The sequence below is a fragment of the Anguilla rostrata genome, chromosome 11 (genome assembly GCF_018555375.3).
Source record: "Anguilla rostrata isolate EN2019 chromosome 11, ASM1855537v3, whole genome shotgun sequence".
Taxonomy (NCBI): domain Eukaryota; kingdom Metazoa; phylum Chordata; class Actinopteri; order Anguilliformes; family Anguillidae; genus Anguilla; species Anguilla rostrata.
Window position 1 is genome coordinate 22,775,099 of NC_057943.1, and position 23,991 is coordinate 22,799,089.

Consider the following 23,991-nt stretch of genomic DNA (forward strand, 5'->3'; position numbering starts at 1 on the left):
GATGGATGGCTGCCAACACAAGCTCGCCACCCCATCTGAGTGCGTCCTGCAGGGAGTGTCATAGTTAATCACTGTCCATTTTCCTGAACTGGACTAAACTGGAGATGGACGGCAGATCTGAGATGCATTTTGACTGTGTCTGAGAGTGCACACAGGAAATGAGAAACACATAAATGCAGATTATGTTTTATTATTGGCCTGGATAATGGTGCATATGATTTGCCTCAGCTTTTATTTATACACACTTTTGTAAATACACTGTAACTACCATTTTATTTAATTAATTTACCTGTTAGTTTCCCTGGTGGTCTCACCAAAATTAATAATCATTTTCATGAGACTTCTAAGACATTGGTATCAGACACAAGCTTCAGACAACCCAGTGCATTGTGAAGTACAACAGCACAAAAGCAATATTTAGACAGGAATTGAGAACAGCAAGAATAGTAGCCAAGACTCTCGTTTAATATGTCCTGTTATTAAATGGCACCAATATCCTTGATCCTGAGGAACAACTTTTTACACCATTTCAAATAATAATCCTCTGAAATCAATTTTATAACCCATTCTGTCGGCCTAAATGGCCCGGCTTTTTTCTTTAAAACATTTAACAGTTTATTCTTTGTACAGACAAACATTGCCAAAAGATAACATTTAGGACAAGATATAACCCAATACGTACACCAGATCCCTTGGCCCTGTAATATCTGCCCATGGCTTGTCCTATCATTCCTATGCCGACGACACGCAACTCTTTCTCTCCTTCTCCCCATCGGACACACAGGTCCCCGCCCGCATCTCCGCTTGCCTGAGGGACATACAGAGCTGGATGGACAATCACCACCTGAAGCTCAACCCGGGAAAGACGGAGCTAATCTTTATTCCTGCTCTATCCTCTCCCCTCCTCGACTTTTCCATTTCCTTAGGGGACACCGTAGTGACATCATCACCCTGCGCCAAGAATCTCGGAGTGATGATGGACAACTGCTGTCCCTCTCCAACAACATTGCAGCAGTAACCCGGGCATGCAGATTTTTCCGCAGAATCCGCCCCTTTCTCACCACCTACTCAACCCAGCTGCTGGTCCAAGCAATGGTTCTATCCCGCCTGGACTACTGCAACTCTCTTCTGGCTGGACTACCGGCATCTGCCACCAGACCCCTGCAGCTCATTCAGAATGCTGCGGCTCGTCTGGTCTTCAACCTCCCCAGACACTCCCACGTAACTCCCCTGCTCACTACCCTCCACTGGCTGCCTGTTATAGCTCGCATCAAATTCAAAACATTGGTTCTAGCATACCAGGCAGTCAAGGGATCAGCCCCAGCATACCTTCAAAAGATATTCAAACCCTACATGCCAGCCAGATCCCTCCGTTCTGCTACCTCAGGACGCCTAGCACCTCCCCCTCTTCGCACCTGCACTTCCAGAACACGTCTCCTCTCTGTTCTGGCCCCACGATGGTGGAATGACCTCCCTGTGGAGGTCAGAACAGCTGAGACTGTGACCCATTTCAAACGACGACTGAAGACCCACCTCTTCAGGCTGCACCTCTCCCCATCCCTTCCCCCTGTAAATGACTAAACTTAGGGTTGTAACTAGGCAGCTGTTTAATAGGTGACTTAGTTGATGCGCCAGTCTTAACGACTACTTGTATTTTTATTTATTTTTATTTTTCCATAGATTGCGTTGTTGCCGTTCTCGTTGTTAGTGTTAATCAGTTTAACCACCAGGGTCCAGGTTGAACTATGCGGTTGTTCCCTGTACTTGGACCGGTACTTCTCTCTAGGGGTTTCGTCATACTTGTTCCTGGTTATGGTTATACACTTTGTTGTACGTCGCTCTGGATAAGAGCGTCTGCCAAATGCCTGTAATGTAATGTAATGTAATACAGCTTCCACATCAGTCGTTGGACTTCAATTGCTGTATAGCAACACTAGGGGGCAGCTTTAAAACATGAGATACTCCTGATTCTCTCGTGTCACCTAGTCAACTGAAAATGTTTACTCCAAATTCTACATGCATGCGACTGCATTCTGCTGAATTTAAATGCTAGGCATATATTTACTACGGTTGTAATTTAGCGCAATCCTACATGTAGCCTAGTTATGGCCTATAGTGAACAGGTTGGACTAGTGGTTTCAGCCTGTTTCACTCGGTTAGATTAGGTACATGGTTTCTATAGACACACGTTGTAGCCTAACTAAGAACAACAAATAGCTGGAAGAATAAATAAACGAGACAATGTTAAGTTGTGATAAATTATTATAAGAGTAGAACGCAATATGTTTTGTGGATTTCACAATATCAATATTGTAAAGAAAAAAAATTATGTTGCGGCGGGTTATCACGATAGATGCGCTTTTAAATCAATAATAATACATTTTGGTAACAGTCACACATTGTTTAGCCTAATTTTGAATAACAACTATCTTAAAAAATAATTAGCAGTAAACTGACGAGGGTATTAGGGAAAGCAGCATAAAAAACAGCATTTTTGAAAACCAATAGGAGGTAGAAAATAGCCTAGTTGAAAGAAAAAAACGCTTTTTTTAAGAAAAAAAGCTAACAGGTGTTCTGTATTTTCGGAATGTGCATACAGTCACGCATAGTAGATTTATCTCCTTTACTGTTTAGCTACCCCATAGTGCACCCTGCAAGTAACGAGTTAACGACGTTAATCCCGATTGTATTACGGAGAAGCAAACTAGAAAGCGAACAACCTCCGCGGAAGACCCGCCCAGCCGGTTTCAGCATTGGTTTTCATTGAATGTTTTCAACCTAATATCTTCTCCCGATTGGCTCGAAACTACGACAGTCAATCTCGCCCGGTTGTCCCTCGGAGTAATGAACAAGGTGAAAATAACTTAAAAAAAAGTTATCGAATAATTTGTCATCCTGCTACAGCGAAGGCTGCTGCGTAGCTGGGAATTTATACCGGCTGATCCTTGGAAATACGCAGTGCATGGTGCGGTTATCTTTGCGGAAGAAGTACACGCTGGGTTTGTGAAGGTTGTACAGTAGCCTAAGGAGCAGACGTCGGAATAGACGGGAATATCGCGCACACACTCGCTCTGTTCTTCCCGGTGCCAGGTGTGTTGTTGTGCCCTTTTCCGAAGAACACATCTGCTGTTGTCGCCAGACAGGTGTGTGGAGTACACGCCGCCGAATCTACCTATTATAGCCTACTTGGATAAGAAATAGAGAAGCTAAACGTTAATTTACTAAATCCATTAAGACAATAATCTAATGCGATCTTCCGTTACAACCGCTCACAGGTGCAATCGGATGCGTGGAGAAATACGTCTGTAATTTAAAACTGGTTTAGTCTATCTGTCTTGAGAATCGCCTGGTCAGTGCATGGAATCTCACGGCGGATCAGGTGGAGACGTGTAGTAGGGTAGCTAGCGCTACTTGTTTTTTTATGTAGCTAAACGAAAACCTGTGTATTCAAGATGGACTGAGCCGTTTTGAGCACACTAAACTGGACAACAACGACTGTTGTAGCTACACACCTGTTTGTGTGCCTGGAATGTTTTGACAGGCTATCAGCTGATAGTAGGCTGTTACTGACACAAATACTCAGCTCGTAGCCTGTGCGTTTTTTTCGGAGTTGTGCGTTGTGAGTAGATAGCCTAATTATATTTGGACTATTAAGAAAGTACGTCGTCGATCATAGAATACCGTCTAGCTATCGATAGTAGGCTTTAAGGCTGTAAAATAGATAGATTCGCCTATTTAAACAATAGGCTCAAACTGGAATTAAAACAGGAGAGAGGCTGTAAGTGTTATCTCACTTGCTCCGGGCACTGTACACCACTGACGCAGGCAGCCTTGAATCTACAATCTATGAAAGTCAAGTTGACATAGTTTTTTATGCATGGCACAAGTAAACAAAAGAAGGTGTATTTTATAACGAAGAATTGTTAAAGGAATGGAACGCAGCACGCCTGGGGAGACTGCTGCATTTAAAAATCGACATCACTGTACAATCGTTCTCTGCCTAGCTGCGTTTTAGAAAAAAAAAAGAAAAAAAAAAACGTAGTCTAGAATAGCCTACTACGCCTGGCATTCGACCCATCGGAGACTTTTTGCAAAAGCTTTGGACAGGGCGCAATCATGTCCAAAACACTGAAAAAGAAGAAACACTGGTCTGGCAAAGTGCAAGAGTGTGCTGTGTCGTGGGGGAACGCCGGAGAGTTCAGCTCCGTGGTCGAAGTGCGGGGGGGAGCTGAGCTCGGAGAATTCCCGTACCTGGGCCAGGTGATGTCGGACGCGATGGTGTGTCATGTCGGCAGGGTGCCCAGCTCCGGGGACGTGTTGCTGGAGGTAAACGGAACCCCAGTAAGCGGACTGACAAATCGCGATACCCTGGCTGTCATCCGTCACTTTCGGGAACCCATCCGCCTGAAAACCGTCAAACCAGGTATGTGCTTATTCAACAGATTTATTTGAGTTTTTTTTTTTTTCAAAATAATTGTTGCGTACAGAACCTTGAATTTGTTTATAAAGCTATAACGCAAATGCCAATCCAGTTGGTGATTTGTCAATTATTAGGTCAGGAAATTAAAAATGAGGTTAAAAAGGGATTCGTGATCATTTCAGTTATTGGTCTTGGTTTTCGCATTGATGTGAAGTACTCCACGTGAAGTCTGCCTTTTGAGGTACCCTTCATTATTGTCCTCAAATGGCAATATTTAGGCTTCATGGACTAAGGTTTTGCGTGCACGCGTTTTACATGAATACAGCTTGTGAAAGCATGAAAAACATCTGCACATTCTTGGATGATTAGTCTTCAGAGGTTGAAAATCCACCCTGTTTAGTTATGAACAGACTGTGTGGTATCAAGTGGAGGAGGGAAAATGTCTACAGAAAAATGTTGATTGAAGTGGGATTTGTGCAGAGGAACCAGATGACGTATGGATGGTTGTCTGTTGAGCAGCGCGAGCCCGTGTTAGCTGAGGCTAGTTTAGGCCCTTGAGGATGTGAGCAGTGTTGCATAAATGGCACTCTGCATTTGCAGGCAGCTCACACATCCTCAGCTATTTCATCCACATGCAGCCTCCTGCACTCTGACCCGCTGAATTCCCAGCATGCAACAGCCTTTTCTCTTCCCCTTTTTGCCAAATTGATGATTTGCAATGCAGGCGTTTATCATCCGCCTCCCCATGACACCTTAGGGCAGGCTGACACTCTTTATTTCGCATGAGCTTCCCCTCGGCCCAGAATGCCCTGGGGCTGTTGACAGGGAAGACATGTGAGGCGGTTACGCTTGGACAGGAATAAACATGGAGAATGTGAGGCTGCATTGGCCCAGCTGAGACCAGGGCCTCCAGGACTGGAGCAGGAGTGTGTGTGTGTTTGTGTGTGTGTGTGTGTGTGTGTGTGTGTGTGTGTGAGAGAGAGAGAGCGAGTGTGAGTGTTTGTGTACGTGCATGGATGTCTGGGTGAAAGTACAGTATGAGTGTCTGTCTTGCTCTACATGTGTGTTGTGTGGCATGAGGCACTGTAGAGTGAGTTTCAAACAAGGTGCAGGTAGTTATAATTTTTTAAATATTTGTTAGTGAGACTTAGCCGCGGGCCTTGATGTGAATCATCCTACGCTGGTTAATCCATTTGAAGAGTAGGTATTTAGAATGTTTTTTTTAATTCTAAGTCTGTGTTCTAGAACTCCATTGCTTTAAATTACCAGTAGTCATTGTTACATCAGTATTAGAATGTTCTTAACTGAACATTCTAATGAGATATTTGTTGTCTTACACTTTAAAGGGTTCATGGCCATTTTCAAGGGAAATTGTGTATACCTGCATGGGGAGAAGGAGGGGACCAAGATCCATGCCTGGGTGGATTATTAAATGGAAAAACTACAGATTTAGCATTGTCTCTTTGAGGTTACCTGTCCTTGCCTTGGTGAGCATAGTTAGCAGAGCTGTGGTGCTTTAGAAGCATCACGTTCGGCCTAAGCTGAGCACCAGTACGCTAGGAGGCTAGGTTTAGCCTTCTGCGTGGATCCAGTGTACCTGTGTTTCTCTCCTATGGCGATGCCCCCATGTTTAGTTCGCGGCCGTTCAATGATTGATGAGCCGAGCTGGAGGCCGCGTTTGCTGGACCCGGCGGCTCGGAGGACGGGCACTACCTGGAAGAGGCTGCTGGGATGCGATAGCGGCTCTCGCGGCCTCACGCCCACCAGAGGTTGGGCAGCAGGGGCACTCTCCCGCTGAAGAGGGTGCCACACCATCCGTTGCCAGGGTGACGTAGGTCTAACACGGGACCTCCTCCAGGAGGAAGGGTTGTCCTCCGGTCAGGCCAGCACTGAGGTTGGGACGGTGCACGGGGGAGAAGAGGTGGATCTGGGGTAATGAATGTTTCGGGAGTTCTGGTGATGGGGCAGTCGCTGCCGTGGTGGTAATTGATTGGGCTGAGAACTGCAGGTTGAAAGGAGAGGGGGGGTGAAGATTGGGGAATCTCTCTTCCAAAGGGCTGTGGAGTGGGAGGCTATAGCATTCCACCATGCCTCTTCTTCTGTGGTAGGCTTCAATTTCACCTGTTTAAAAAAGATCCTGCATCCTGGCCTCCAGTGCAGTGCTAGCCTTTGTTTATTGTCTCTGAAATTGAAGGGCACTATGCAGTCTCGATACACTCTATGTGCCTTTAATAAGCAGCATAGAACCATTCTCTTTTTTTCTCCCCCCCCCCCCCAGATAATGTCTGGTGGTCATTTTAGACAATGTAGCCTATGTAAAGAGCGCGATGGGTGTAAATAGCAAGCTATGGCTGACACGTGAGAGCGTTGTGCGTACGAGCGGCGGCGTGGTGGTGTTTTCGCAGGAGTGACCCCGATGTCACCTGCTTCCCCGTGCCGCCGGGCCGCTGGGAAATCAATTACATCTGTAGAGACATGACTTGATTTAATTAAACGAAATCAGGGATGTATTTTAACTGGGGATTATAACAGCTCCGTGGAGGAGCGAGCTGCGCTGATGGATAAGGCTGACTCGCGCGGCGGTGTCGAGGGAACGCAAAGTGCTGTTATTGTGTCCGTGTTTCACGTATTTTTGTGTGTGTGTGAGTTAGGGAGAGACAGAGAGAGAGAGTTTGTGCATGCGCCTGACATTGTGTGTTTTATTTAGCATATTTGTGATTAGTCTAGTGCCTTTGCTGTTTCGGTGTGTTCTTTCTCTTCCCTTGCGTGCGTTTCCTGTCCGTGTACGTACGCGTGTTTGCTATCCGTGTTTTTTTTCTTCCATATGAGCCTTGTTGTGTTGTGACTGCAACAGCCAGCTCTCATTAAGCATTACATCACTTCCCTCCCTTATTCTTATTTTCCTTCTCTCCCCTCCTGTGTTTCTCTTCTCCTCTGTTCCTCATTTCTCCTCTCTCTCCTTTGCAAGGCAGAGCACACCTACAATTCATTCGGCTGATCGCTGTGTAGACAAATGATATGAATTCCCCCCTCTATGATAGTATGAGCAGAGTGAAACGCTTTGTGTGTGTGTGTGTGTGTGTGTGGATAGTAGGGGATGGGGAAGTAATCACTTAAATTTGAAACAGAAAAGTGCTTTCCAGTGGAGAGCCATCCTCTTGACAACATTGGTTTGTCATGAGAATTATATTGATGGCTCCATGCCAATAAAGATTAAAAAAATAAATCAGAAGAGTGCATGCATGTTCTCAGTGGTTTAGTGGCTCCTCGTCCGGGAGAAACTGCTGTTCTTACTAAATGGCCGTGGTGTTGGATGGACAGACTTATAACCTTCTCCCCGCTACCAAGGGATATAGGTACACAAAATGTGTGTAGCTAAGTGAAAACCATGTTACACAACATGGACACAACTGAAGTGTCCTCTGGAATGAAAATGGTCCTAAATTGCATTGTGGGTCTAAAATTCCCATTCGGACCCATACGAGAAATAGGAGGGCTCAGTCAATAATTTGTCCTTGACTTTGATGCAGAATGAAATGGAACTTTAAAATTCTGCAGGAACGTGAATAGACTGTTTCAACAGTCACCAGAACGGACACAACTAACTGTTAATAAAGGCAAAAGCATCGCTGGTGTTTATTTGTAAGTCAGTGAGTTAAGGACAGATCCAGGACTCTCTGTTTCCACAAAGGTGTCATTTTTGATGGTTGCTGCAGTCCTCTCTTTGCTGCTATGTTGTTACCCGGCCCGTGGAATCTGCTTTAGGTTTGATGGCGTGCTACGGATTTGATGCACAGCGCGGTTCAGTGCGATGTTGCTGTCCGCACCATATTGTTGGCAGCCACTGCGCAAAATGGACTTCACACCCAAGTCTCCTGTGTCATATCGCGCCCAATGGTGATTTCACGTTGAGTCGGTCTTATTCAGAGCTCCCTGTGCAAACTGCCGTTGTAACCGTGAGCGAGCGCTCAAGCTGACGTGTTGTAATGGGGTTAGAGCGGTAGTGCGGTTCTTCTTGAGGTGCGCTGCTCTGTCCACTGTTGACCTACAGCCTGGACAGGCTGGTACAGTCTGGGTGAGTGTGTGGAGGTAAGGGCTGGAATTTCGCTGGCACGGACCGGAGCGTGCCAATTAGCGCATGACCGCCCCGCCGCGATGGCGTCCTCCCTCGCCAACTCCCCTTCCGTTCGTGTCTTTCGCCACGCGCGGTAACGCCTCTCTCTTCATTAACGCTGTGGTTTTCCCCACCTCTTCCTCTTCCGCTGCCTCCTCCTTCGCTCCCTCCCTCCCTCCCTCCCTCAGCGAACGGAGGGCAGCGCTTGCGGTCAGCCTTTGAAAAATTCACGCCAGTGTCTGGCGGAGAGGGCAGTCACCTTGTTGACAGCCGCACGGTGAGATGGATGGGGGGGGTGGGGGGTGGGGGTTCGTGATGGATCCCTCCCCCCCGGGACCCGGGCTCGGGCGTCGGCAGGGCCGGGACGTTCCAGCGGTGGGATCGGCCCGGCGGCCCGGCGGCCCGGCGCAGTCACGGCTCACTTGCCTAAGTGCAGTTTGCAGTCTCTGAGCGCGCTCAGCTTTATGGAGCGGGGGGGCTGCTTTAGGCCAGCCGGGCCCCCGGGAGCACGCTCTTCACGTGTTTACGAGCCGCACGCTGCTGCCGCTCGCTGAGTCGTGCGGTGACTGACCTTGCCGACGGTGCAGCGGGCCCCAGGCGGGCCCCACACAGGTGCGGTGCTGAGGAAGTGGGGGCCAAAGCTTCTGTTGCTGCCTTTCTCGCCAAATATTGTGCAGTCATTGCTTTCTCTCACGTGCATACATGGATGGACACACGCATGCACGCACACACACACACACAGACACACACACACACACACACATACACACATGCATGGACCCACACACACGCATGTGTGCACACACACACACACACATGCGTGGACACACAAGCATACACACACACACGTGCGCACAGACCCACCCAGTATGACATAAGCATAAATGAGCCCACCCTCCTGTGCTTGGGCAGTAAGAGTCTGTGCGGTGGAGCCTCCCTAACGGCAGCGTAGCGTAGCGCTAGCTGTGCCGCTCGCCCTGCGTGTCGCTCTGTTCCCAGCCTCGCTTTCATTAGTTTCGCCACAGTCAAATACGCGGGAAAGGGCATTAAAAAGCGCCGTATAGGGAACGGCAAACGGTGACGTCAGGACAAGTCAGCCACGAACGATTCGTTTTGCGAAGCCGGTGCTCTGGCAGAGGGGCGCGTGGCGTCCGGGGGGGAGGAGCGCAGCTGCAAAGGTCACGCAGACCGCGCTCAAGCTGTAATCCGGGGGGAAAAAATAAAAACAAAAAAGAATGGTCTCGCACATTCAGAACCGCAGACGTGATTCCATTGTGTAAATCGGTGTCATACGAAGGAAAAAAAGCCATTATCAAATTGTGGTGATCAGCTGGGATTGACTCATCTTTATCTTTTACTGGTAGTGCAGTCATTATTATCAAGATATGGGTTGGGGATTTTTTTCTCCGTTGATGACCATGACAGATGTACGCAAGGCGCAATCTCTCTCTCCGTCTGTCTCGCTTGCCCTCCCCCTTTCCCGTGAGAAGTGCACTTTGTGACTCAGTTTCCGGTGGACTTTGAACAAAGGCTTGTTTACTCTGGCACCTACATTACAAGTAGCCCCCTCACACACACACACACGCACACTCACACACATACATATACCACATGCAGACACACACACACACACACACACACACACGTATACCACATGCAGACACACACACACATACACCCTGCATGCTCACAGGTGGAAATGTGTGAATTCCACTGTCGCGCACCTGCTGGCAGCCACCCCCTCACCCGCCCCACCCCACCCCACTCCGCCCCGCTCCGCTCCGCCCCGCCCAGCCTCAGCGCTCAGCTCATTCCCTAGGCCTGTCACACGTCCCTGCCCGCTGATCCGCCGGGAGGGGGCGGGAGCTCCAGGGCCCAGATGGCAGCAGCTGTCCCGAATATTCAAGCACCCTGTCCGAGCCACGCCCCCATCCATCACTGCGCGTGCACAACATAGCGGTGAACACCAGAAGGGAAACCCGACTTGTTCTTTTTAATTATGTTTGAGGCGGTTGGTTAACATTCAAACTAAATAGGCCGTGTGAAATGCTTCCGGAGAAAAAAGCATAGCTGCTGTTATTGTTGGGTGTTGATGAGAGAGCCAATCGGCGGCAAGGTCATGCAGCTTCCATGTGATCATGCGATGTTGTTTGTGTTTTTGTCAATCGCATGGAAGCTGCGAGGCCTCGCTGCTAATTGGCTGTCTTATGGTCACCCAATGGGTAACACTGGTGACTGGTTTCTTTCCGGAAGCATTTCATGCAGCCTTACTATCGCATCAGGTATAATTAAAGAGAAGAAAACAAAGAGAAAGTCAGTACACCACACAGTGGCGACGGCTGTTAGTACATTTGATTTCATAATTATTGCCGTGGTTTATCGCCCAACCCCCACCCTCCCCCCCCCCCCGCCCCGTCACAAATACGTCCCAGATGCGTGGCTGCAGCCAGCTTCCCTGGCAACCTTTGGCTTTGTTTTATAATGCCAACACTTCAATTACAGCAGTGATAAGGAAGTCAAATTTACCGTCATCATTTAACTGTCTGTTGGGGGGAGAGTGTCACATCTGCCTCTGAGTGAGGGTGTGATCTCGCTCGGTAAGAGAAGTAAGATAACACCGCACTGTCACTTCATCGCCCGCGTTGCACCTGATCACCGGCCGCTCCTGTTACACCCAGAGTCTGTGAAGCTGGTGGCTGGACGCACAGAGCTCCCATTTCACCCCCAGTGCAGTCCAGGTTATGAATCAGCCCGGAGCCAGATAATCATTATGCGTGTTGTTTATTCCTCGAGAGATAAGATGCAGTCACCCCCCTTAACAGCTGGCATATAACACCGACAGACATTTAAATATTGCTCCTGTTTGTTTTTGCATCATGGAAGCATTAACCGGCAGCTTAATTCTAATGGGAACCAATCAGCTGTCACCGCTGTGGCCTGCAGTGGCCGGGGAGAGAGGGTTACCCGGGGAGACGCTCACTTCAACCGTGAGCACTGTCATTTCCCACTGGATCCGTCCCTGCCACTCACAGCCTGATGGCTTATCTGGACAATCGACCGCCATTATTGGAGAGCCGGGGAACTGCTTTCACAGTGGAAGACAGGCAGGAGTCGACTTTAAAAGGCTACATTTTGTAGCGGCTAACGGCACAGCTTGTAATGTCTGGAGTTAGTCAATCAATGAGAGCTCCCACGGCATCGCAGCCGAAGTGGGACAAACGGAGCTCGCTGCGAGCGGGACCTGTTCCTTGGCAACAAGCAGGTATGGGCTGGAGAATTAGCACAGGATGAATGGAGGCACAGATGAATAGGAGTGAATGGAAGTTTGTACGGGTGGAATTTAGTGGCAGGTAGAGGGGTTGAATGGAAGGACCGATGAACAGAGGTGCGGACCGTGGGGTGGATAGGTGAAACCGTGGTCCAGTGGATGCTGGGAGAGAAGAACGGAGAGAAGAAAGGACTGCACGCGGATGCACTTCCTCTTTCTCCTGGAGGAGACGCGTGTCACTTCGGCCCCGGGGTCTCCTGACGCTGTCCAGAGTGCTGATGGTGAACTGAGGATCGCTTCCTGCCGTGTCACTTCGTCTACCCTGCGTCCCAGAAACGTGTGTTTTTTGTGCGACAAAAAGGAACTACAAAACGACCTGCGGGGCTAGCGCTTATTTAAATGAGGGCTGACCCCCCCCCCCCAGACCCCAGCGACCGTCTCCAGGCCTCGAGGCAGTCCTGCCCCGGTCACGTCCCAGGGCCTTTTTATTATTCCTCTCCTGCCCGATTCGCAGTGCACCATGGGAGGAGGGCAGTCGGCTTTTTGGAATCTTAATGTGGGCAAACACCCCGCTCCCGCGGCCCCCCACCCCCCCCTGCGTGAGCGGCAAGTGTGCGCGCATAAAGATGGGACATTAAGGCCCGCTGCAGTGCCCTTTGGAGGCCGGATGTGATCTCCATGGCCGGGTTTTTTTCCTTTTGACGCTGGCGCTCGCTGTCCCTCTGTAGGTATGCGCTGATGGACCTCACGGTTCCTTCGGGCGGTGTGTGCCGGGCGGTGTGTCGCGGGCGGTGTGTCACGGGCAGTGGGTGCCGTTGTATGTTTAGCGTGTGTGATTATACCCCCCCCCCGCCTCTCTTGCTTTCTGTTGTGCTCCATCAGTCTGAACCTGGAGGCTCTGCAGTGCTCTGGTTTTTTTCGGTTGGTCTGGGGTTCTCCTGTGGCAGTGCCGGTCGCTGAGGAGTCCCAGGTGTGGTATGTGTGGGACCTATTTCTGCTCCCGAAGTCCCTAACTGAGCGCTGAGGTCGGGCTTGCCCTGCCAGCTGACACCCTCCCTCCCTGGATGATGTCATGGGCGGCCAATCGCGCATCGTCCCACTGGGCTACTGGCTACAATAGAGCTCATCGCAGCTCCACACATTCGAATCTTCTCTCAGAAGAATGTCTCGCTATAAATGTGTCTCTGGCATCATAGCTTCTTCATAGGATCTGCTTTGATCCAAGGTCGTTTGGTAAATTACCTCAACGAGTCCGTCTGAGCAACACCATTGCATGTTCAACCCTTTATGGCCCAGTAGGCCTTCCAGATCGTCCGTAAGCCAATAGCAGAATTCAGTAAGTGGTCCAAAATTAAACCCGCATATTTTCCATTTTAAACGCGTGTTGTGTCTTTTTGTGTCAGACTTAATTCGCTGCAGTGCGGATGGCTTCCTATTCGAGCCGAGATGAATGGGAAGTTCTTCTTCAAACGCTTGCTATTTCCGTCCTCATTTAATTTGTTTTTCCGCGTTTCGGCGGAGAGGCGACGGGTTCGATTTTTGGCGAGGCCTCGGGCTGCCTGTCAGGCACCCTCTGAGCAGACGGGGGGGGGCCTCATCAGAATGCACCAACGCTGCGGCCCCACGCAGGCACTCTGGCCCATCTCCGCTCGTTACGTCTGCTAACGGCTTATCGATCCCGCGCCATCGTCACCCCCCCCCCCCTCGTTAAGTCAGCACCTGCAGCTGCGGCACTGGCGGTGCAGAGGACAGGAGGACGTTCCCCCACCGGCCTGGATTAAGAAGCAGGGGGAGGGGGGGTGGGGGACACTGACCGTTGACCGCTGAACGTTGACCGCTGAACGTTGACCGCTGAACGTTGAGTGCGGTTTGCGATCCGGTTGTTAAAGCGAGAGAATCAGGCCTGAGCTAAAAGGGATTCTTTTGGCAATGTGTCATTTAGTACCACTGTGCTATCCGATCTCCTTAAAATATTTAAAATGCCTTTCTGAATGGTTATGTCGGAAGATGTGTTCATGGCAGTTTATCATCTTTACTGCTTAGCCCATTCATCCTGTGGTCTCAGACGGCTTTCATAGCGTCTTCATATATTTCTGCACACTGTGCTTTTATGAGTGTGGTCTGGGTTCAGTGCCTCACAGAGCAGCAGTTTGAATCGCCGGGATTCAAACGCCGAGGCCTGTTTAACGGGCCCGCTGCCCCGCCCGCTACATCACACGGCCGCCCTGCATTGTACGCTGGGTACTGTGCTAACACGCCTGCGGACAGAGATATAATTCAGCAGGGGAAAGCGTCGCGGTCCTTCTGTGGGTTTGCCGGATTATCTGTCTGCGTCTGTGGCAGCTCTCGCGGTAACCTGGCGGTGCTACCTGTCTCCGGCGTTTGAGAAGACGGTCGGAGAGCCGCTCCTCGGTGTTGGGGGCCGCAGGGAGGGGCGGGGGGGAGGGGGAGGGGGGATGCTTGTCAGGGGGTTCGCTGTGCCCTGCTAATCTCCCCTGTCCTCTCCTCAACCGCGATTCTGGGCGTGGTGACGGTGTGTCTGTGGGGCTCTTATACTGCCCCTCCCCCATACCCCGGCTGTCTGGTGGGTGGGGGGCGGACTGTTAGCTGGGCAGCGATGTCATTTCCTCCTGTCTGCCAGTGAGCATCATATGACACGCGGATCACTCATAATCCTCCTCCTCGTGCGATCACCCTCGTGAGACAGCCCGCCCGACCGCGCTCTCCAGAGAGCCCAGACCCCTCTGAGGGTAGCGCTTTGGGGGGGTGGGCCCTGTTTGACACACTCTCGTGGATTAGCCTCCCCTCTACGGCCTGAGCTGCCCCTGAGGGTGGCCCACTGACTCCCTCATACGGTGTCATACGGTGCATATGGACACACCAACCTCACTGGAGTGTCATTCACACGCCTCCATGCCTTTGCCCCACCCCCTATCTCGAGCTGCGGTTTGATTGGATGCATCAGCAGGTCTTTAACTGTTAAAAAATAGCGGTGGGAGAGTGAGGGGGTCACAGACCCAGAAATTGGGTGAAGCTAATGCAGCTTATCACTTACAGAAACAAATGAATTATGCAGTGTTCTGCAAGGTCCACTGCTTTCATTGGTTATGTAATGGTGTTGCTCCGGTCTCATTCTGCAGTCAGCACGCGTGACAGTGAGACACAGAGCCGCTCTGAGCATGCTCAGTGCGGTCGTAGGAGCAGGTGGTAGAGAGTGGGTCTCTTCTGTTCTCTTCACAAAGGCAGCCTGTGCTGTACAGGTGTGTGTGAAGTGCATTCTGGCAGCGCTGGTAATATTTGCACAGGGAGCCTCCGTCAGTAGGTTTGTATTGTGCCTTCCCATCAGGCTCGGCTCCAGCTGTGCCCCCCCGCCCTGCCCGGGCCGTGACCTCGCCGTAATGAGCGTAACGCGGCAGGGCGCAGCCGCGGCCAGCTTCCGTCGCCCGCGGCGACCGGCGTCCAACGTGTCAGCGATTCGATGCGGCTCCTTGGAGGCAGGAGGTCAAATAGAGCAAAGCGGTCAGGCCGGAGGGGCAGATTTGTTTTCCAGGACCCCCCCCCCTCCCCACCATCGCTGGCCTACAGTCGGGGGGGTGGGGGGGTGTTGGGGGGGTGGGGGGCTGTGGGTAGTCCGCTGATCCTGCTTGTTAGACCCATTGAAACGGCACAACCCCACTGTCATCCCTCCCACATCACACTGGCAATTTAAACCGTTTACGTCTGGGAACAGACAGTGCCGGAGAAGTGGCGACAATTAAGGTTGTTTTTTTGTTTCGTTGATTTGACTGAACGGCAGAGGTGTGAGCCTGGATACGAACGGATAAAAATGAGATTTCACAGAACGCCTCTCGAGCCACAGGGACAAAGAACAGAAAACAACCCCTGTTAATTTTTGGCCTTGCTGCAGGACCCCCTTACGGTGTTCAGCCAAGCCAGTGGGACTGAGAGGCCCGGATCACGGACATCATACTGTAATGGCACTGTGGAAAACACAGAACCCGGCAGTTACCCAGCAATTGATGAGCTTGTTCATATTTTTAAACAATGTTTGAAAAAAACAGTTTTTGCTTAATTAGGCTTCTTGGTCTTTATTTGGTAACTAACAAACTATCTTGCTGCCAGTTTGCCACACACTGCCTCATGATAGGCATTTTTCCAGAGCGAATCAATAAAAAAAGGCTGATAAAGAAAGCCTATTTGAAAGCTAGAATGTGGCTCACTGAGCAGCAGTGTGTTGCTGGCTGAGCCTTTCTACCTGAAGGGCAGCTGGGAATGCGGGAATGCGTGTCGGAATGCAGGAATGCGTGGCATGGCAGTAATGCAGGCTCGCAGGCTGCCCCGCTCGTCGCCCGGGAGTTTCGCTCGTCACGCGTCTCCTGTTCCCGCCCGGGGCCTCGCCGCGGGCCCTGCGGACGCGCCGCCGTCTCCGGTGTCTGGGGCGGGAGTGTGAGCGCCGTGTCACCGTGGGTACGACAGAGCACAGCACAGCACAGAGCACAGAGCACAGAGCACAGCACAGCACAGCACAGAGCACAGCACAGCACAGCACAGAGCACAGCACAGAGTCTACAGTCTAGACACCCGTAATCTCCTGGGCCAGAAAAGCCCTGTCATCTCAGGGCGGGGTTGGGACGGAGGGGGGGTTTGGGGGGTGAGAACGACGCTGTCCCATCCGACACGGGGAGAGGGTCCTAATCCGAAAATCAGATCTCTGCGTGGGTTTAAAGGCAGCATTGGACACACAGCTGCTAGTGGGGATGACTCAGCAGAATCGCACGCACTGCCTCCTCTCATCTTTTAAAATGTATTTCTTATTTAATGATTTGCCTGTCTGGAAAGGGCTGTTTTTTGAAGGTGGGGTATGAATCAAAACAAGCTGCCCCCCCCCCCCCCCCCGCCAGTGTAAGCCACCATCAGAGCATAGTAGCAGCTTCTTTATACTCTTCAGGAGCTGCTGGGGTGAAAGGTCACCTTGAAAAAAACTTGTCGAAGCATTGAAATCGCAAGCGCCAGGGAGCAGGGCTGAATTAATTTCTAGTGCTACTGGAGATGGGGGGGGGTTAAGGGAACAAGGTCAGGAAAACCAGGACAGTTTCTGCCTCTCGAGTATGTTGTCACGGTAGCCATTGCAACATTGCTCTGTTGCCTGCAGTGATATCTCTCTCTCTCTCTCTCTTGGCTGCGGTTCTCTGTTGCCGATCGGCACAGAAGAGGCTTGTCCGGCCCACACCGCCACGCTCCTCCGCGGCACGTTTGTCTGCCGCCGGTAACTCCAAATCCTCCGAGCTCTCAGCCGGCGTCCAGCACCCCAGAAACATCCAAATAAAAGCAGCGTGGGCTCGCGGCAACCGGCAGGGCGGTTGTCAGATTTACTCTGCTGACAGGGTCCGCGAGCGCTCCCCTGGCTGAGGTCTGGTCTTCGCCAAAACTGCAAATGAGCCAATGTTCTCTGGAGCTCCCTGGAGCGGGGGAGCGGGCGGAGGGCTTGGCTGATCCGGGGCTTATCCCGACAGGCTCCGAGGCGAGAGGAGTGAAGGCCGGGCCCCTCCTGACAGGCCCCACAGACCCCCGGTGCAGGCAGGTCCGCCAGGGCCCGGGGGATTTGGGGACTTTCCGGGGGAAGCGTTTGTCACTCAGAGCGTGATGGCTGGAGCCCCTGCTGGCTGAGTGCACCTGACTGGAATATGAACACTGTGTGTGTGTGTGTGTGTGTGTGTGTGTGTGTGTGTGTGTGTGTGTGTGTGTGTGTGTGCGTGCGTGCGTGCGTGTAGTGTGGTGTACGTGTGTGTGTGTGTGTGCGTGTGTGTGTGCGTGTGCTGTGTGGTGTGAGTGTGTGTGTGTGTGTTGTGTGTGTGTGTGTGTGTGTGCTGTGTGTGGTGTGTGTGTGTGTGTGAGCGTGTGTGTAGGTGTGTGTGTGTGTGTGTGTGGATGTGTTGTGTGTAGGTGTGTGTGTGTGTGTGTGTGTGTGTTTAATACACACAGTGCTGTGTAGATGTGTGTGTGTGTGTGTGTGTGTGTGTGTGTGTGAGCTGTGTGTGGTGTGTGTGTGTGTGTGTGTGTGAGCGTGTGTGTGTGGTGTGTGTGTGTGTGTGTGGTGTGTGTAGGTGTGTGTGTGTGTGTGTGTGTGTGTGTGTGTGGTGTGTGTGTGGGTGTGTGTGTGTGTGAGCGTGTGTGGGTGTGTGTGTGTGTGTGTGGGAAAGAGAGACCGTGAGACAGAGAAACAAACAGAAATGGGACCGGGGAGCTTACACTTGAGCCGGCAGCTCTGGGGGATTCAAACCAGCTCAACCTGAAATGGCACAAATGAGTTGTCCTCTGGGTCAGAGTCCAAACCCCCACCGTAGCAACCGCAGGCTGACAACAGTCTGAGGCCACCAATCAGAGAGGGGCAAGGCCTGTTCTGTTTGTTGGACGCCACATTTCCACCTGAATCATTTATGCAGGGGAACAGAGAACCTAAATCGCAAAACGAGGCAAGCTTTTAATTGTGTTCGGACAGGCATCCTCCCACGCCTGTTAGAAAGGATTTAATCTCGTTCTCGTCCCAACAAATGCCAGCGGAGATCCGCTTTCTTCGGGCAGAACGAACCTGCAGCTGCCCCCTCCCTCTGACTGGCTGGCTAGCTGCGGCTTGCGTCTCCAGAGCAACCAAATTTTGTGTAACCGGAATGGAGTACAGCGGGCTCCTTTGGCCCCTCCTCCCTTTTCCGAAATTTCCGAGGTCAAGCTGCCATGCCGCCCCAGTTCAGTTAGCGTCCCTCTCCGGAGCGGGGAGGCACCGGCACCCTTTCCGCCCGCGCGGCTCTGCATTACCGCCGTCCTCCCGCGCGGAACGCCCCGGGAGGCCCCAGGACTCGCAGACACCCGCCAACGTAAGCGGCGCCTGGTTCCTCTCCCACACCGCCCTGTGCTGCCCACGTGCCGCCTTTTCAAACAGGAGCCGGCGCTCGAGCTGGCCTCCAGCACAAATGTGAACTGCCAAAATCAGCGAATGATCCGGCTGACATTACAGGAATGAAGAGACCTTTGTGATGCTTTGTTTGTCCTTTTTGAGCCAATTAAGGTTTCAAAGCGTTTGTTTTCTGACGTAAGGAAAGGTGCTTGAGGCTTGCGAGGTTTGTATGACTTCACGTCCCTGAGAGAACAGCTGCCTATCAACACACAGCGCTAAGTGTTATTATAACGAGTGTGACACATACAGGAAGCGTCGTGACACATCGCAGAGTACAGCAGTGCGGAACTGTATTACAGTCATTGCGTTCCTGAAGAGGTCAACACGGTTTATTTTGGAACAGCAGACTTCCCCTTCTGCGTTGGCACGGGGTCCTGGCGTTCTTGGAAATGCAGGACACGCCCGAGGAGCGTGTTCAGATTGATTGGATTAAGAGGGTGGAATGCAGGTGCCCCCGCGTCGCACCTACACGCTCCGCCCCCTTTACGCCGCGCTGCTTCCTGCCACCCTCCGGATTTATGGCCGGTTTTTTTATCAGCGCACTTCAGAGCCAGATAGGAAATGCTAATGCGTGCAGCGCTGTGCTGTCTCAGGCTAGTGGCTGCGTTAAACCAAGGTCGGCTGGAGTGAGTGAGGGACAGAGCTGGTGAAAACAATGCTGTTGCTTCCTGTGTGTTTTTGTATGCTGCACATGTCCCATGTATGTGGTGCGTGGGAAGGAGGAGCTGATGGTTATCAGGTTTCAGCTGAGAGCGTCCTAATCTAAGCCAGGCTTTTCTACTGCCGGGGTTTGATACCAGGTTGAAGGGGATGCTTCTCCATCCTAATTAGCTCAGGCCCGGGTGTGAATCAGCCGAAAATGACCCAGGAGCTCAGATTAGCGCCTCTGCTGCTGCGCCGCCGCCGGCCTTGGCGCGTCTCCAGGGCAACGGACATCCCCTCGCCTCTCGGACGCAGGTAACGGAAGGAGAGCTTTGTGCCGCGTTCCACTGACTCTTTCTCTTCTCTCCAGCTGTCTTTTGTGGCTGGTCCTGAGCCCGGGGGGGGGACGCGTTGTTTAGGGGGCGGTCACGTCTCAGAACCGGCTTGCCTCGCTTCAGGTTCAGGGTGTCACAGGCCTCACCTACCATTGTGTTCACTGTGGGTCTGTTCTCAACAGCCCACACCCCCTTCCCTCCCCCCAGGCCCTTGAAGGAGAAGAATGGGGTGGAAATCAGTTAGGCCTGGAGATATTAGCATTTCAACCTGTCTGCTTTCAACAAAAGCCACCAACTGCTGGGACAGGGGTAGAGGAAGGGTGTGTGACTGGTGTGCTTTACCAGGGGCTTTTTCCCCTGCCCCCCCATCGCATCGGTAGGGGGGGGTCATGGAGCGATTATCCCTGGCGTCCTAAAGCAGCTCTCCTATTGGCTGGCGCTCCCATTCAGCCATCAGACCCTGCTGCCTGATGTAGGCTGGCAGGTCACAGAGACAGCCTGGCCTTCTGCTCCTGCAGCCACAGCCTGTGGGAGTGACAGGAACAGAAACAAATGACTGGTTTTATTTTTTGGCGGAAGGGTCACTAATCTCTGCTTTTGAGAGGGTGGGCTGGGGTGTGTATTCCCAGTACTTCGAGCTTCCAGGGAAATCGTGATTTCTTTGAAGAACAACAACCTCAACCACTGTCAGTTTAGATTGACAATACAGAATCAGAATGATGGTAAACTCACCTTTGTGTTCAGGGCTATTCCTGATATACTACATTCCAGAGGGTGCTCTCACTTCTGGGCATTTTAATAGTGCTATGTGTAGTATGCCACGCCCATACCACGCATGACTCGGCCCCGTGAGTAAAATAAAAAAATAAAAGAGGGCGATGCGGGCGGTTGGAGTGTGCGGGAGAAGCCACAGAAATGGAGAAATTGAGCTCATTGTTCAATCCATTCCATTTAAAACAAGACTGTTTACCTCTTTCATCAGAAGGAAGACGGAGCTCAGAGCTGGAAAACTAGATCCGCTTGTTTGTCGGTTTCGGGGAGTAGCTTAAAATATAGTGTTTCCTCCGCCGAGCCTGTATTTCCAGATTGTTGTTCTCCAGGGCCTGGAAAACATCAGGCCCTCTAGAAGATGAACTCGGAGATAACTGCTAGGACCCGTGGCACAGAAACACAGAAACTCTTGTTGTGACACCGGAAGGGGAGTGTTTGTCACCCGAGTCAGTAATTCTCTACCTCGGTTACCAACTCGACACAAACGGCAAAACAAACCCTCGGACAAAAAAATGACCAGTCTGCGAGCAGCCTAGCCACTCAGCGCCGGGTACTTCATTTCGGTTGTTGCCGGCAAGTGTTGGGTGCAGCTCGCGGCGTGGCTGCGGTTAGCGGTTTGGGATTCCTCCGCGCGCGCCGCCCTGCCGTGCTCACAGCGTGCGGCGCGGTGGGCTGTCAAAGCCCCGAACTGGAGGCGCAGCTCTAACTCACCTCTAATTCACCCCGCTGATAACAGCCCTCCGCCGGCGGAGACTTTCGGAGTGAAGCGGCGTAATTGCAGGGAGGGGGGAAGGAACGGCAGCACCAGCAGGATGGACGCGGCGGCTCCGTCCCGGGGAAGGCTCCGGCGAGCGCCGGGGCCCGGCGGGAATCCGGCGAGGAGCCAATTAGCGGGTTCCGTCCTCCCCGGCCCGTCTCCCCCGGGGGGTCAGGGGGCGGCCGCTTTCCTGCTGACGCACTGCGGCTCTCCCACCCCCCTGCCCCCTGAGACCCGCCTCTCCCCCCCGGTTACCTAACTGCCTGATTGGTGCGCTCGCCCATCCGCGACTGCGGGCCAAAGTGACTGACAAGGGTGCTAAACGTCCCTGTAACCCCCCCCCCCGCTGCTCGCCCGTATCCGTCCCTCTTCCTCAGGCCCACAGCCTGAGCTTTACAGTGCAAACTCTTAGCCAGTGCAGAGGCAATGCCACCGAACTGTGAACCTGAGGGTTGCAGGGTCCAGTCCCCTTGCAGGCCACTACTGCTGTTACTGCACTTTAGCACGAATGCATTTAGATCGCTATTTCCACAGCGAGCGAATGTTTAAAAAATATGAGGGTTGTGAGGGTGCAGTAAGCATGAGGTCATAACGCAAGCCTCTCCCTCCCATTGTTAAAGAGGCACAGCTGACTTCTTGTGGCGTGACCGGGCCAACATGACCTAATGCATCCTCCTCCAGCGCTGATGGAACGAATCCCAGGAAAGAGCTTACTCCTGCCTCCCTGAACACGCAGCCTGTTTTACACCGCCAGTGCTTTTTGGGGAGACGATTCTGTCGTTCTGAGTGCTGCTTTATTTGCAAGATAAGCCCGAGTTCCCAGCTGAAAAAAAGTAATTTCCACCGAAATAGAACAAAATACAACATGCTCTGCAAAATGGCTGATGCTTTGAAGATGAGGAAAGGTAATGTTTTCTGCCTTCCTGCTGTCGCCATTGTAGTTAGGATGGCTTTAATCAGATGGGACAATCATTCTAAATGATACGCATCAGAAAACACTATCTGGGTTTTTTTGGGGCTGCTGTGATGTCGTTTCCAGCGGAGTTCACCTCACAGAAAATTCCTACTCTTTGAACTTCAGCTGTAAAAGGGTTTGAATTTCAGTTTGGAGACGAAAGCATCTGCTCCCCCCCCCCCCCCCACATCGACCCCCTTTTCAGTGTTTAGCCGTGTTCCCGAGTTCAGCTCCAAGCAGCTGAGCCGTGACTGTTGCATTGCTGGGCTATGCGTGTGCCAGGCCTTTGTGGTTTCCATGCCTGACCGTGGGGGGTCTTTGGCTTTTTGTTTCTGCTTGCGTTCCTGTGGCTCTCCGGTCAGGGGGGAGCAGGGCGGACTGCGTGTTTGCCGCTGTTCTCTCCCCGTTCTGTTTCGCTTCCAGAGGAAAACAGAGCGGATACTCCGCAGTCAGCAGAAAGCCCCGCTCCCCAAACTAGCTCAGTGGCAGCGGGCTGATTTGTTAGCTTCGGTACGGATGAAACGGGCCGGATTGGACCCGCCCGGCCCGCAGAGCGCTCGTTACCCTCCGCCGCCGAACGGGACGGGCTCGATTTTACACGGCTCCTTTTCACACGGGACACAGTGAAGCTTCTCATCTTGTTTAGACGGCTGCGTTTTCTTTATTTATTTATTGTTTATGATGCCGCTGCCTTTTTTCAAACATCCTCTGGAGCTGCAGATCCACAAACGCGCTGTGGAAAGCAGAGAGTCCTGGTCGTGCCGTGTGAGAGCCGCAGACGTGAACACGGCAAGAGAAGCCCGGCACCCCGTGGCTCACGTCTGCTGGGTCTTCATTTATGCCACCCGTCAGTCAAATTCCATACGCCATTTACAAGCTGTCTCGCAGCATTTCGCCTTGGCCGTTCCCCAGAGGGAATAAGAAAGATTTGCAGCCATTCCCCGTCCCCTTTAAAGGTGTTCAGCTCAACTTGCGAAAAATGGTCCTCCAAATGTTAGAGATATAGATGGGAATAGATCAGCCTTTTAAAGGGTGACGGGGCAGGTTAGCTTAGCCTCGGCCGTTTCTACATGTCATTTACAGTCAGTTCCTTAAAGGTGCGAGAACAGAAACGGACCTCAGGATAGCTCTGGGATCAAACGGCACCAAACGAGCTGGTGTTGAAAAGATGGCTTTGCCCTCAGATTAGGCTACAGTGTTCAGAGACTGATGGTGCTGCTAACTGAAGGGGCTGGTAAACTGCTGCTGTGGCTTCATTCACGTTGTACTTAGCGGAAGCACCTCGGTTGCATTTTATGTGCTTCCTCAGCAACAGATGATGCTTGGAGAGATGCAGTGAGTGCGCTTAAGAAGAAGTAGGCATGGCACAATGTGCATTTCACTTAATAGGGTACTTTAATATATCTGTCACAATTGAATAGTCAAATAATCAAAATCTCACTTATCTAACGTAATCTAAACTCTGCTTTCCCCATGAAAGAACTGTATTAAGTGTCTGTCCTGTATAAATAATGACTCTGGATTCACCAGAGATCTGCAGTCACTCACTTCCAGACAGGGGAAAACAATATCTGTGAATATTCTGTTATTGCTATGCAGGGTTTATAGGCTTCTCCCTCATTAATATTAATGAGGAAGGGCTAAAACTCTGGACGGAGTGTTCGCCCAGAGTGCATAATCAGCCCATCGCCTGGGAGGGGGGGCGCGGGGCGGGGAAGGGCAGGCCGGCCGGGGCAAAGACGGTGACTTCCTGCTCCTGCCGGGTGAACAGGCTTAT

At 51.7% G+C, this 23,991-nt stretch overlaps 1 protein-coding gene across 1 annotated transcript in view; it reads left to right on the forward strand.

The window, feature by feature from the left end:
- The first annotated feature begins 1,867 nt into the window (after positions 1 to 1,867).
- The window catches only part of magi3a (membrane associated guanylate kinase, WW and PDZ domain containing 3a), a 121,807-nt gene continuing 99,683 nt past the window's right edge, over positions 1,868 to 23,991 (forward strand). The window contains exon 1 of the mRNA XM_064298815.1: positions 1,868 to 4,423. Within this exon, the coding sequence (XP_064154885.1) occupies positions 4,117 to 4,423 (307 nt within the window). The 5' untranslated portion in view covers positions 1,868 to 4,116. The remainder of the gene's footprint in view (positions 4,424 to 23,991) is intronic.